Here is a 15,129-nt window from a genome sequence, read left to right as displayed (position 1 = left end):
TACTACTTGCATGTTTCACGTACAGAACTGAATGTGTTGGAAGCAGTAATACCTGCTCGCACATTTGGAGGCCCTGCTGCGGGTATTGCCTTTGACTTCAGCGACATCCAATCATGCTTTCACCTTAGTTCAATGTCGATGAATCTGATTCGCACTTGGTGCCTGTAAGTCCTCTTCCTCTTGATATGATTTGAAAGTAACCTAGTTGGATTTTGCTAAAACTAACTTACGTCATGATTTTTAGAATGCAAGCAAACTTTATGAAATCTACACGCTCAACGAAAGCCGGGTATGTAGACCCTATGCCTATAACACAAATAAATTTTAATTACCCATCGAGATGGGAATTGGATGCGCCACAGCTAGCTGCTGGAGGGACGTTGGCGGAGAAAGAAAAGATCCGTGCGGCCAAAATAAGAGAAGAGTCTCTTAAGGTTGCGGCGTGGATTGCCGTATGTTTAAAGAATCTCCAACACTTTGAAACAATATGGATTCCATACCACTTCAAGTAAGTTCGATTAATTGTATACTTAACGATTGTTCGGTTTATCTTATTTTGATGCAAAGGTACTTATGTGTTTATTTAAAATTGTTGTAGCAATCACTGGATAGTCATAGGTCTCGATGTCGGGATGAACATGGCATGGATTTGTGATTCTGCAGATTTTGACCCTCACACATATAAAGACTTCATGTCAATTCTCATTACGTAAGCAAATTTGTAATCCTAGTAACCTTATATGATTCACTTTAATATCGACTTCTGCATACTACAAGTCACATCGATTCTCATTCAAACAGGGCATTCAGGGCCTATGTCAAGAATCACAAAGGAAGGCATGATCCAGGTCTGGGGAGCCACTTGCGTTTTAAATCTCTATGTTCGGTAAGTGCGACTTAGTTTGGCATAAAATTACTAATTTTTTCAGTACTTATACTTGACACATCTCCATTTGCAAATTGAAACAAAGTTTCCCAAGCAAAGGCCAGGGAGTCTGCATTGTGGATACTATGTATGTGCTTTCATCAGTAACACAAAAGGCTACAGGAGACACCCTGAATTGGTAAGTTTGAATCTCTTAGTGGGTTGTAGTATGAAAACATAGTATTTCTCACTTAGCTTTGCAATCTCTTCTTTACACTAGACCTAAACTTGTCTTTTACGATCTTGTAGTGGAAAGAAGAAAAAGGACTAAAAAGGGATGTCTACAGGGATGATGACCTCTTAGAGATTGTCGGTGACCTTTGCAACTTTATAGTGGACCATGTTGTTTATTACAAAGGTGATTACCATAACCCACAGTCCGACTTAGGTAGCAATCCTCTTTACGAGCACCTCCGTCAGTGGGATAGGCTATGTCTAGGTCGTTGATTACATGTGAACTTGTTGGAATGGACTGTGATCGATTTGTATTAGTACCTGAAAAATTTCGGACTCTTTTGGATGGATTTGGACATGGAAACATTTTGGACTTGAAATGTGGTGCTGTGTATATGTATGGATATTTATGTTGTGAATATGTGATGTTGAGAATCTGATTATATATGTATATATGTATGTGGTGCTGTGCTGTCAACTCGATTATTGTAATTTTTATTTTTTTTCTGAAAAATAACTGTAGGGGCGGTTTTAGATAGAGCCGCCCTTGCAAATGCAGACAATAGAGGCGGCTGAGACACAAGCCGCCCTTACTAAGGCTCACTATAAGGGCGGCTGGAAGCACCAACCGCTCTTACAGTAGGCCACTGTAAGGGCGGCTATTGTTTCCAACCGCCCTTACAGTGGGCCACTGTAAGGACGGCTGGTGTTGAACCGCCCTTACAGTGAATTCCACTGTAAGAGCGTTTGCATAAGGGCGGCTGGGCCAGCCGCTCTTATAGAGCTTATTTAGCCGCTCCTGCAGTACCTGACTGTAGTAGTGATAGACTGTAGCACTTTCGTTTGTATTTGATAAATATTGTACCATCATGGACTAACTAGGTGCAAAAGAATCGTCTCGCAAATTACAGTTGAACTGTGTAATTAGTTTTTATTTTCATCTATATTTAATATTCCATACATACGTTTAAAGATTTGATGTGACGAAAAATTTGAAAGATTTTGTAAAATTTTTTAGAAGTAAACAAGCCCTAAAAACAAAGGCCTCGCAACGAAACGGCGGTCGGCGGAGCAGCTGAGGCCCCCTGGTCCAACCCCCACCAAACCCCTACCTAGCTCCAGCAGCTCGAAGCCAAATCCCTCCAGGCTCCAGCTCATCAGTCGCACCATCCTACTCTCACGTCAAGCTGCTGTGTGTTCTGTCTCTGCTGCCTCTCTGTGAGCACACTGCCATCACGCGCAATGGCGGCTTCTGTGTTGTGTCTTTGCCTCTCTGTGAGCACACTGCCATCACGCGCAATGGCGACACTCCATCTGTTGCTGGCCCTGCTGCTTCTGCTCCCTTCCATCTCTGAGGCGACGTCCTCGGCGCTGCTGGGCATCAGCTACGGGCGCGTTGGCAACAACCTCCCTGCAGCGACCTCAGTGCCGCAGATTGTGGCCTCCCTGGGCATCGGCCGCGTCCGACTCTACGATGCTGACCCCACCACCATCCGCGCCTTCGCCAACACGGGCGTCGAGCTCGTCGTCGGCGTCCCTGACGAGTGCCTTGCCACTGTCTCCACCCCCAACGGCGCCGCCTCCTGGGTCGGCTCCAACATTGCCCCCGCGCTCCCGGCCACCAAGATCGCCTTCCTCACCGTCGGCAACGAGGTGCTCACCGGCGTCAACAGCTCCTCGCTTTCCAGGTACCTCCTCCCGGCGATGCAGTGCCTCCACGACGCGCTTGCGCAGGCCGGCCTGGACAAGCAGGTCGCCGTCACCACGGCGCACAACCTCGGCGTGCTGGCCACGTCGTACCCGCCGTCGTCGGCCTACTTCCGCAAGGACCTCCTCCCGATGCTCTGCCCCATCCTCGACTTCCACGCGCACGCGGGGTCGCCGTTCCTGGTCAATGCGTACCCCTACTTCGCCTACGCCGAGGAACCCACGGGCGTGGAGCTCGAGTATGCGCTGCTGGAACCCGGCCATGCCGGCGTCGCCGACCCGGGGACCGGGCTGCACTACACCAACATGCTCGCGGCGCAGGTCGACGCCGTGTACCATGCCATCGCGGCGGCCAACAGCGCGGCGGCGCGGGCCGTGGAGGTGCGCGTGTCCGAGACCGGGTGGCCGTCGGCGGGGGACGCCAACGAGACCGGCGCCACGCCGCAGAACGCGGCGAGGTACAACGGCAATGTGATGCGGCTCGTGGCCCAGGGGAAGGGCACGCCGATGCGGCCGGCGGCGCCGCTGCGCGTCTATATGTTCGCGCTCTTCAACGAGAACATGAAGCCCGGGCCGACATCGGAGCGCAGCTACGGCCTCTTCAAGCCCGACGGAACGCCGGCGTACGAGCTCTCCTACCGCCTCCCGCAGGACAACACCACCACCTCCTCCTCCGGTGGCAGCGTTACCGGCGGTGGCGGCTACCATGGCCACGGCTACGGGTCGGACAACGCCGGGTACTACAGCATCTCGGCCGCTGCCAAGGCGACACTGGTAAGCACTGCTCTCTTGCTTGCTGCTGCTAATGATGGTGGACATGCTAGCTCCTGCCCTCCTAGCAACAGCGTGGGTGTGGTTGATGCTCTGCTTTGGAATGATGGAATCATATCAGTTTAAGGAAAGGTTAATTTTGGATTTGGTATTCCAGTCTTTCTTGGCACAAAACCAAAAATGTGAGTAGGTAGCCATAGACACATGTTGGAAAGGTGGAACCACAGATAATCGCAACTGAGGCTGTCTCCAACAAGAGACTCATTTGGAAACGCAAACCTAAAATAGGTCTCCAATATAATACCTATAGCCTCTAACAGAGTACCCATACAGAAGACCCCATTTTGGGTATCAGAAGAGGCATAACCCAAATTTGAGTATCTTCTCTCCTCGAGACCCATTTGCAGAGAGTGTTGTCTTTTAGGTCTTGACATTGGAGAAGACTAAAAATAGGTATGGAACCTTTTACCCGTAGCGCTACCTAAAGGACAAATGAGTCTTGTATTTTGGGTGATGATTGTTGGAGACAGTCGATAAGCAAAAGGTAGCTACTAGCTCTCTACATACCAATCTTCTTCCAAAAGAAATTGTGTAAACATAATCAAATTAAAGTCATTTTTAAAGAAATTTTATTAATAAATCAAGACACAATAAAAGAAGTGATATTTTGCATAATTTTTTTAAATAAGACAAGTGATTAAATTTGGTGTCAAAAAGTCAAACTTTTTTTAATTTGGGATGGATCGAGTATTTCCATTGGTGCAATCATGGAAGTTGAGAACAACTTTCCAGTGGTCTATCTGTCCATTGTTCTCCGATTGGAACTTTGCGCCCCCTTTTGCTCGTCTGCTGAGGTGTTACCCCTTTGTTTGTGCCTGCTAGGGTTGGTGGACATGGCCACAGGTAGCTGTGGCAGCACGTGTGGCTGTACTGGCCATGCCACTGTGACCATTGGCTGAGATCAAGTGGTGCCTGCCTGGGCATGGTGGACGGGAAGCCTCTGGCTTTCGATAGAGTCTGGCAGCGTATGGTGGAGTCAGTGAACTGATGTTGTAGACAAACTCATTGATCGCGGTGATCTATCTATCGCTGTTTTTTTTTTGTCCTTTTTTCCCCATGTTGTAAATTGAGGTGCCCTTGCAATTGGTGGTAAACAAATGGGCTAGACGATTGTCATTAATGATTCGACAACCATATTTTTGTGTTCTGAAATTGAACACGATCTCTTTGAAAAGATAAATTCAGATGGCATCCGAAGCCTAAAACAGCAAGACCTTGTTTGGTTGCATAGGGTTGCCAGATTTGTTCAAATCGAACAACGCCTCTGCGGCACCCAGTACCTAATTGTTTAGTATTAATTATATTATATACACCTCTATCTCAAATTATTATAAGTTATTCGAAGAATTTTGGAGAGTCAAACTATGTCAAATTTAACTAAATTTATACTATAAAATAATAATATTTATGATAACAACTAAATATTATTATGTTCTTTATTAGTTATATTTCATATTATATCTATTTAATGTTATAAATTTTTATAGTTCTTTCTATAGTTTTGGTCAAATGTAAAATACTTTGACTTTCTAAAATTTTTAAAATAACTTATAATTTAGAATGAAGGAAGTATTTATAAAGTGGCGAGGCACAACTTGCTTCGTCGCAAAAGAAAATGATCCATGTGGAAAGCTTGCCAGCCTTTTGTTTCAAACACCTCCCCACGAAAGCTCTCCAGCTGTTTCAAAGTAAAAAGAAAAAGCTCTCGACGTGCAACTGTACTGAAGGAATAGATACTTCACATTTTTTTTTCATTGGGCCTCTTTGGCGGGACTGTGGCTCCTCAAAAAATGGCTCCGGCTCTGCCTCCTCCGAAAATAGCTCTAGCTTTGGCTCCTCTAAAAAAAGTAGCTCGTCTGAAGCCGTTGTGAAAAATGTTTGACAAAACAGCTCCTCCTATTTTTGTAGAATGAATGATAGAGGGTGAATGTCCATATTGCCCTTGCTTTAACTTGGTTGTACATATGGTCCTTGATGTCAGTTTGTCAAACAACTAACCAAAATTAACAAGGAAGACATGTCAAACACTCATTTGGCACAGCTCCTGCAGGAGTGAGAGCTGAAGCCCCTACATGACCCTGCCAAAGAGGGCTTTAGTCTTTAAATTATAACTTCTTTGCTTTGTAAATGTGCTTTTAAAGTAAATACTAAATACTTATGTTTTAATACATAGGTCATTTTAATTTTATCCCATATTAAATTTCTATAATTTTTTAAAAATTTAGAATAACATATTAACATCTGTAGCACTAAATAAATTTACATTTTATGGTGGATTTAATAAGCAATATTCAATGTTGAAGATAATGGAACATTGTTTTTATAAAACTAGTTAAAAAATTGAGAAATTTCACTTGGTAGCAGAAAACTAAAACAAGTTATATAATGGACAGTGTATATATAACTATGTGTGACAGTATATATACTGCACATAAGTTGGTGCTAGTTTCTCAGCTTTGGATGGTTATCAATTAGTGTATATTAGAGCAACTCCAAGAGCTTAGCTAAATTTAATAGTCAAATTCTATTGTTTAGCTATTTTGTAAAATAGAAAACTTCTTAAAGAAGAAGAGGTTCACAATAGTCTTGCTATTTTACAAAATCAGATAACTAGTGTTAGTGGTCGACTATATATGGTCACAGGAAATCAAGGAATAATCTCTTTTACAAAATTAGATAACACATGTATTGGAAGCTACATTTTACTATACAAATTTTCAAATAGCCGTGAAGTTGCTCTTACTGCGGTTTATTGGCAACTTTTGATCCGGACAAATGTCATCGCCTGCAAGAACAGAATAATTTAGTCAGGTGTAAGTTACCGACGAAAGGGCGCCTTTTATTATTATTATTATTATTATTATTATTATTATTATTATTATTATTATTATTATTATTATTATTATTATTATTATTATTATTATTATTATTATTACTTTTATAAGGCAGCTGACCTGAGCGGCTGAGTAGAGTGATCAAGTGAATCTTTAGGATGAGATGTGCTTCACGTGTGCTGTCTGTGGTTTACTACTTTTTAGGCCTTGTTTAGTTCCTAAAAAGTTTTGCCAAACATTTTAGATTCCTCGTTATATTGAATCTTGCGGCACATGCATAAAGTATTAAATATAGACGAAAATAAAAACTAATTACATAGTTTACCTGTAATTTGTGAGACGAATCTTTTGAGCCTAGTTAGTCCATAATTAGATAATATTTGTCAAATACAAATGAAAGTGCTACAGTATCCGAAATTTCAAAATTTTGCCAACTGAACAAATCCTTACTATAGCTCCATGACCCCAGCCCATATAGAGCCGCACTATGCCCAGGAAATGTCTTACCGCTTGTGTATGCGTCCGGCAGGGCTATCTCCATCGTCCATCTAACCTATGGGACCCACAATATTTTTTTGGGGGGAGGGGGTCAGATAGTTTGTAGTTTCTGGGAAATTTAAATATTTGTCATCCTTGCGGTTGGCACTTCTTCCGTTGCCACTTTTAGAATGACAGTTACATATTTGACACCTAAACGGTTCACTATTTTTACCATTTTTTGCGACGTGGCACACCAACTCATCCTTCCATCATAGAGAAGCCATGGAAAATGACTGTCCTGCCCCTGTCTCCTCCCTCTCTCTGCTAAGTAGTCTCCACCTGCCCCTCTGTCTCACTCGCTGACAGGTGGACCCCACTTGTTGGTCCATCCCTAACCTCCAGCTAGACCCTCATCTATCTTTCTTCCATCCATGGCTGCTGCCCCATATTGTTCATGGTGATAAGAGCAGTAGCATGTCGTGAGTGTTATCCCAGGCAAGAGGCCGCGAACGAGCAGTGCCTACTCCTACTACGAGCATTAACCCAATGAGCAGGGATGGTGCGTGCGAATGGCACGTGGCTCAACTCGACGGCGGCGGTTCCACTACCAGAGGGCATGGAGCTTGTCATCGCACTCAGCGCCTGCTGCAACTGCACGGCGAGACCCACCTTAGCGAACCTCTTCCGGACGACAGTGACAAGCATGGGGGGAGTGTGCGAGTGACATGGCCAGTGTGAGTTGTTGGGTATTTTAAACGTAAACAGAAAAATTCTCAAGCGCACGGATACCGATGTAGCTTTCACTTGGGAGTATTCCAAGGTATCGATTTTGCACGGGGAACGCGAAGTGTACTAGTTGTGGTTTAGATCGCCCAAGGATAACTATATATATGATTTTGTAGGATAGAGAGGAATTTTCCTAAAAATTCTATAGATTGATCTAGGAATCATGGTTTACTCTAGAGTTACTTATTTTAGGACATCAGAACACTAACCACAGAAATGGATGAGATGTGGGCTAGGAAGCTCTGGCTATGGTCCTACAACACTAATCCGAACGTGGTGGAATATGTCGGCCATCAGGACTATCACGATCCTAGGGCTACCACAACAATTCGCTAGATTGGGTGCAATTCCAGGTAATTGCAAGACTAGCACTACACTTAACTTATTAATTACTACTCGAGCGTATCAAAGAACGAGAGCACTTGATGCAAGATAGAATCCAATAAATAACTTAAAAGTAAATATAGAAATTAAACAAAGAACTCATGAATTATAGAATTAAAGTACCTAAAGAATGCCTAAAGATAAACCGGCTGCTGCAAATGTACAATGTTGAGGAAGGTCTGATAGATCCAGCTCCTCCTCGACTCTCTCCTCTTCTCTCTCCCTCTTCTCTAGTTTACAACTAGATGAACAAGAACTAGAACTAGAAGAACTAGAACTAGAAGATCTAAAAGAACCTCTACTTCTCTACTTGATGAAACCCTAATTTCTACTCTGGATGTAGCTAATGAAGGAGAAGCCTCTGAGAAGGGGTATCCCTCTGATTATATAGCCCTCTAGGAAGCACCACAGCTCTCGGATCAAACCGACCTTGATAGATGGCCAACATTACTCCTCAAAGGTGGTGGAGGCAGGATCTGCGAGGTTACTCCTCATTGGTGGAGATGACCGGGCGACCGCCCCTATGGCTTGCGCACTTGCCCAAACTCAATGCCAGGTGGGCTTCTGTTTTGTTGGGTTGAGAGATCTCTTTGTTAGGTTTCCAAAATATCCTAGATCCACTAGTAGAGAAACGACCTTTGATCCCTCTACCAAAATTGGCTTTAGTCCTAGAATTCTGTGCGTCTGGGACTAAAAGAACCTTTAGTCCCGGTTAGGTCCGCTAACCGGGACTAAAGGCCCCAGTCCAAACTACGCCATGGTGGTGTGTTAGGGGACCTTTAGTCTCGGGTGTAACCACTAACTGGGACTAAAGCTATTGTCCTGGCTGGTGGATGGGCCCGTGGCTAGAAATGGATCTTTAGTCCCGGTTCTATTTGCTACCCGGCACTAAAGCTCCACCCTATATATATCCCGACTAGCTTCTTGGCCAGCTTCTTCCTCCTCGAGCTTTCATTCAAATTTCAAGCCAGTGTTCTTGCTTCCTCCATCCATTCTTCGATTCCTCCATCGATTCTTCGGTTATAAAGGTTACCATCTTGATGCTATCATGTTTTCTCATTGATTTATCTCATTTTGCAATGTATAATATATATATATCATTTTATTGTGTTTTTTTTATTTGTAAGCAATTTAAGGTCAAAATCATTTAAAGCCTGTATATTTGGATAAAGGAAGCTTAAAGTATCTATTAAAAACTAGTATTCATTGTTAATTTATAGCATGAATAGCACACTTCATTGTTTAGAGACATAGTGATTTTTAGAGTTTTTTAATTATATTTGTTTGTAAAATGAGAACTTTTTAGTGTATTATAAAATAAGTTATTTTCATAAATTAACTAATTAATTTATAACTTTTGTAGCAAGACTTTCATAAATTTGTAACTTTTGTGATGGCATGTATGTTGCAAAATTAACTAATTATGTTCTAGGTTTTCATATGGTATTTATTTAATGTAGTGCAGATGAGTTGGGATTGGATGCACAGTGCTGATCGTCACTCCCAAGAGTTCATTGATGGTGTGCATTCTTTGTTACGCGTGGCCTGTTACAAACACGTGATGGTTTCATGTGCTGTCCATGTGCCATATGTAAGAATATTGTGGAATATGCTAACTCAAGGACTCTTCATTCACACTTGTTCAAGTCAGCTTTCATGCCGAACTACATTTGTTGGATGAAGCACGGAGAAACCGGGGTTGTAATGGAAGAAGGTATAGAAGAACAATGGGCCGATGATGATATTATTGTTGAATATGGTGCCTTTGATGATACTGCAATGGGGGAAACTGAAGAAGAAGTAGGGGTAGAAGAGGATCCTGCTGATTATCTTGGTTAGGCCATTCGTGATGCACAAAGAGAATGTGAAAGTGAAAAGGATAAGATCAAATTTGACCACATGCTAGAGGATCACAAGAAATTGCTATACCCAACTTGTGATGCGGGGCAGAAAAAGTTGGGTACCACACTAGAAATGCTGCAATGGAAGGCAAAGAATGGTGTATCTGATAAAGGATTTGGGGAGTTACTAAAAATCCAAAAGAAGATGCTTCCTAAGGATAATGAATTGCCCACCACTACATACGAAGCAAAATAGGTAGTCTGCCCTTTAGGATTAGAAATCAAGAAAATACATGCATGTCCTAATGACCGCATTCTGTACCACAAGGAGTACGAGAATTTAGATGCATGCCCTGTATGTCACGCGTCAAGGTTTAAGATCAGACGAGATGACCCTGGTGATGTTGATGGTGAATGTACCAAGAAGAAAATCCCTACCAAGATTATGTGGTATGCCCCTATAATACCATGCTTGAAATGTCTTTTTAGAAACAAAGACCATGCAAAGTTGTTGTGATGGCACAAAGAAGACCATAAGGTAGACAATATGTTGAGACACCCTACTGATGGGTCCCAATGGAGAGCAATCAATAGAGAATTCCCTGAGTTTGCAAGTGGCGCAAGAAACTTAATGTTTGCTTTAAGTATGGATGGTCACCTTTCAGGGAGCAGAGCAGTAGTCACAACACTTGGCCTGTTAGTCTATGTATCTATAACCTACCTCCATGGTTATGCATGAAGCGTAAGTTTATTATGATAACGGCTCTCATCCAAGGCCCAAAGCAACTTGGCAACGACATCGATGTATACTTGAGACCACTACTTGAAGAACTTCTACTTTTGTGGAATAAGCCTGATGTATGTGTGTGCGATGAGTACAAGCAAGAGCACTTTGACCTACGAGCATTGTTGTTTGTAAGAATCAATGATTGGCCAGCTCTAAGTAATCTTTTAGGACAATCAAATAAGGGATATAATGCAAGGATGCATTTCTTTGGTGATATTAAAGGAATATTCTTGAAAATGTGTTGAAAGGTCATGTACCTTGGCCATCGATGATTTCTTCATGCAAATCACCCCATAAGAAAGAAAGACAAGCATTTTAAAGGTAAGGCAGACCACTAGACCAAGCCTCGCAACTGAACAGGTGAGGATGTACTTGATATGGTCAATCATGTGAAGGTACTATTTGGAAAGGGACCTGGCAGCCAACCTATTCCAAACGATGCCAACAGTCACGCGCCCATATGGAAGAAGAAGTTTTATTTTGGGAGCTACCATATTGGCAAGTTCTAGAGGTTCGTAGTGCGATCGATGTGATGCACCTGATGAAGAATCTTTGTGTGAACCTACTAGGCTTCATGGGTGTGTATGGCAAACCTAAGTACACAATAGAAGCACGACAGGACCTACGGTGTTTGAAAGAACAAGACAACCTGTATCTAGAGAAGATAGATGATGGACGTCATTACTTAAGTCCTGCCAGCTACACTCTTAGCAAAGAAGAGAATGACAACTTGTTTGATTGCCTAGACAACATCAAGGTGCCATCTGGATTCTCCTTGAATATATATGGTATAATAAATGTGCTAGAGAAGAAATTTGGACACTTAATGTCTCATGACTGCCACGTGCTCATGACGCAATTGCTTCCAGTTGCATTAAGAGGACTTCTACCTCAAAATGTATGTCTAGCCACCGTGAAGCTATGTGCATTCCTCAATGCAATTTCTCAAAAGGCAATCGATCCAATGGATCTAGCAAAACTACAGAATTATGTGGTTCAATGTCTTGTCAGCTTTGAGTTGGTGTTCCCTCCTTCCTTCTTTAATATCATGACACATCTCCTAGTTCATCTTGTCATGGAGATTAGTATTCTCGGTCCTGTGTTCCTACACAACATGTTCCCCTTTGAGAGGTTCATGGGAGTCCTAAAAAATATGTTCACAACCGTGCTCGACTAGAAGGAAGCATTGCTAAGGGCTATGGAACAGAGGAGGTCATTGAGTTTTGTGTTGACTTTATTCTTAACCTTGACCCGATTGGTGTTCCTAAATCGCGAAACGAGGGGAGACTAGTGGAAAGGGGACACTATGAAAGAAAACTTATATTGGTATGGATGATGATTATTTCAATAAAGCACACTACATAGTTCTACAGAACTCCTCTTTGGTAGACCCGTATATCGAGACACATAAGAACTTCCTCCAATCTGAGTTCCTATGGAAGTCTAAAGCATGGATTACGCGTCAGCATATGGAAACTTTCAGTGACTGGTTGCGGAAAGAATGTTAGGGTGATGAGAGTATTGATGAGTGTTGACTCTTCTTAGCGTCACTACCTAGGATTGTCAGTCCTTGACACAGCACTAGAAATGCTTGTGTGACACCAGAAGTGGCAAACAGTTTTACCGCAAGTGGACGATAGTCAATGCAGCACTTCACCAGGTGTATTCCAGGTATCGTATTTTCCATGAGGAACGAGAAGTGGACTAACTAGACCAATTGAGTCGCCGGATGATGATCAAAGGGCTTAGGATTGGGTGGAGAGGTATTTCTAGTATCTGGCTTCTTGCTAAGCTATCCTAAGTATACCGAGAGTTAACTCCCCTTCCTACTGTGGCCGATAGGTGAAAAGGGTGTGGCGAAACACTTCCCTAAGAATCTACCATGTAGGCCAACTATTATTTGCAACTTGCCTAACAACACACTAAAGAGAACTCCTAATGTCTAGTAGAGGCATGTCACGCTTCGCTGCTGCGTTCTTCAGGTGTGACAAGAAGTCTACAAGGGCAGACTTAGTCTAGACACCACGTCTACACTAATTCTACTACTCTAGACCCAGCTAAGGTTTCGAGCACTTCACACAAGGGAAAGAAATGTGGCAGTAGGCTAGTTGTATACTTAAAATAAACTAAGACAGAAAGTAAATACTGGGAGTACTCAGATGAAAGGCAACTAGAAGGAAGACTTACTAGAAGACAAGCATCTGCTAAGGCGCTCCTGGAAGAAGACTCCCGACAGGCCGGGACTCCTCCTCGGGGAACTCCTCACTCTCTTCCCTCTATTCTCACACTTAGCTAAGAGTAGCTCTTTCTAAGATACATCATGCTTAACTAGGCTCTCTAACGGGGTATTTATAGGGGAGAGATGGAGTAGGGGCTACTCCAGCACCACGTCAGCAATCTGTGTGACCTCCAACATGCACCACTCGATAAATCGACCTTGGAACCGCCATTTGATCAACGGTTGGGGATTTCCATCACATGTTTGTTGACACTTACTAACACCACTTGGATACTAGGTTGTCATCCCCGGCATGGTGCCAGAGTGTACAAAGGTATTTATGAATGTAAAGGCTCTCTAGAAAATAATTTATTATATCCGCAAGCGCACAGATAAAACACCTCATTGTAGCATTTCACCAGGTAAGTATTCCAGGTATCGTTATTTATAATTTTGCTCAGGAGAAAAGGATTAAATGAAGATAAGGATAAAATCTATCAAGGCATATACTAGAGATAAACTTGCAAGAACATGATTACTAATGAGAAACTCGTCACACAGTCACTTACTTTGGCAGGGGGTAAGGCATAATAATAATGATAATGAATTATAAGCTCATGGGTAAATAACACAACGATTAGAAAATAGACTACTCCTCATATATGTAAGGTGATGTCGGATTAGCTAGAGAATGGATTCTAAGTTATCTACTATCTACTAAGTCACAATCTAATCTAGTTATCTACAAGATCACATATAGCATAAAAGACTCTTCATTCATGTATAAGGAACATTGCTAAAGTAAATCAGAGCATCGCAAGACTTACTCCGCAATACAAATTCTGCCTGTCCTATCAACGGAGGGTGGACTATATAAGAATCAACGAAGCTGTCACTATCACGAACTACCACACGACCCGGCCAATAGGATATATTTGCAGGTAAATAACATCTAAGCACCACGCCTACATCTGATCTACCACTTAACTCCCACGTGTTAAGAGCTAAGCGCTTTGCAAACTTATACATAAACTCATTATCAATAATAACTATATCAAATATAGAACTAGAGCAAACTAAGAGCATAATAAATAGAGACATAATGCAATTAGAATAAAGTAGTAGAGAAAGATATGAAATAATACCAATCTTTATTAACGAAGATCCGAATCCAGAGCGCTAGGCTCTACTTCTCTAATTCTATCTAATCAATCCTCTAAACTTGAAGGATTAGGGAGTAGCTAATTCTAATTCTCTGTGGGAGAGAAGTTCTAAACCCTAACTTTGATGGCTACCTCTGATAATGATTTCTCCTCTCTCCCTGGGGTGGAGAGGCCTTGATTATATAGTCCTTTCAAGTGAATTTGGGCCGTCAGATCAAACCGACCTTGATTGCATGGTTTAGATTCATCCTCAAAGGCGGTGGAGCACGATCCAGGAGATTGGTTCTGATTGGCCCCGAGGCCAGGGCGGGCGCCCAAGGGGGGAGGGCGCGCGCCCTACCCCCGAGCCCATCCGGTCTCCCGTTCGTTCCCGTGGCTTCTGGAGTCTTCTAGATTAAGGAAAATTGCACGGCACGTAATTATCTCGTTGTAAACATGACATGTGGGCCTTCTCTCCATATTTTTTGATAACCCCCTGCAGAAATAGACAAACACCAAAGCTCGTGGAATTCTGTCAGATAAAACCCTAATTCTAGATGTTTAGTGCATATTGATCCTTTTCCATGTTTAGTTGATGATTAAATTTAGTACTTAAGGACCGCCAACAAACTCCCCAAGCTTACCCTTTGCTCATCCCTGAGCAAACAGCTAAACTCAGATGGATCAGGAGTTGCTTCGATGTTTTCTTTCTTGACAGGCACACATGCTTTCACATAAAAATTCTTCGAGATTAGAGTGAAGTGTTATGGAGCTTAGTACCTGCACTTAAGTCTTAAGTTATGGAATGACAAAATAATTAAGTCAAGCACTATTCATCCTGTCTATACTTCACCTTTGTTCTAGGTTTTTGCATAGGTTTTCAAAAATAAGGCTCAGAGTTCCCAGCTATGATTCTCTCAAGTCTCTCTATATGTGGTATTTGTGGATCCTTACAAAGATGTCACCTACCTATAGCTAATGGAATATTTAAGTGGAGCTCATAGGTGTGAAAAATAGCTC

The 15,129-nt window shown here is 42.5% G+C and overlaps 1 protein-coding gene and 1 long non-coding RNA gene across 2 annotated transcripts; both read left to right on the top strand.

The window, feature by feature from the left end:
- LOC8083823 lies at window positions 342-969 on the top strand. The gene is made up of 3 exons (XR_002449322.1): window positions 342-508; window positions 599-709; window positions 802-969. It is a non-coding gene; the product is annotated as an uncharacterized LOC8083823 (long non-coding RNA).
- LOC8072197 (glucan endo-1,3-beta-glucosidase 11) lies at window positions 2,138-4,844 on the top strand. The gene is made up of 2 exons (XM_002467277.2): window positions 2,138-3,580; window positions 4,460-4,844. The coding sequence occupies exons 1-2, from the start codon at window positions 2,342-2,344 to the stop codon at window positions 4,523-4,525; spliced, it is 1,305 nt and encodes a 434-aa protein (XP_002467322.2). The 5' UTR covers window positions 2,138-2,341; the 3' UTR covers window positions 4,526-4,844.

Source organism: Sorghum bicolor, chromosome 1, assembly GCF_000003195.3.
Source record: "Sorghum bicolor cultivar BTx623 chromosome 1, Sorghum_bicolor_NCBIv3, whole genome shotgun sequence".
Classification (NCBI taxonomy): Eukaryota; Viridiplantae; Streptophyta; class Magnoliopsida; order Poales; family Poaceae; genus Sorghum; species Sorghum bicolor.
Note: the sequence above shows the minus strand (reverse complement) of the source record. Positions and strands in the feature narration are given on the sequence as shown.

What these genes read in the sequence shown, in the direction of transcription:
- LOC8072197 (XM_002467277.2), top strand. Translation starts at nt 2,342, where the DNA reads ATGGCGGCTTCTGTGTTGTGTCTTTGCCTCTCTGTGAGCACACTGCCA. An exon ending in CCGCTGCCAAGGCGACACTG is followed by an intron (nt 3,581 to 4,459) that starts GTAAGCACTGCT and finishes TGTGCCTGCTAG; the next exon opens with GGTTGGTGGACATGGCCACA.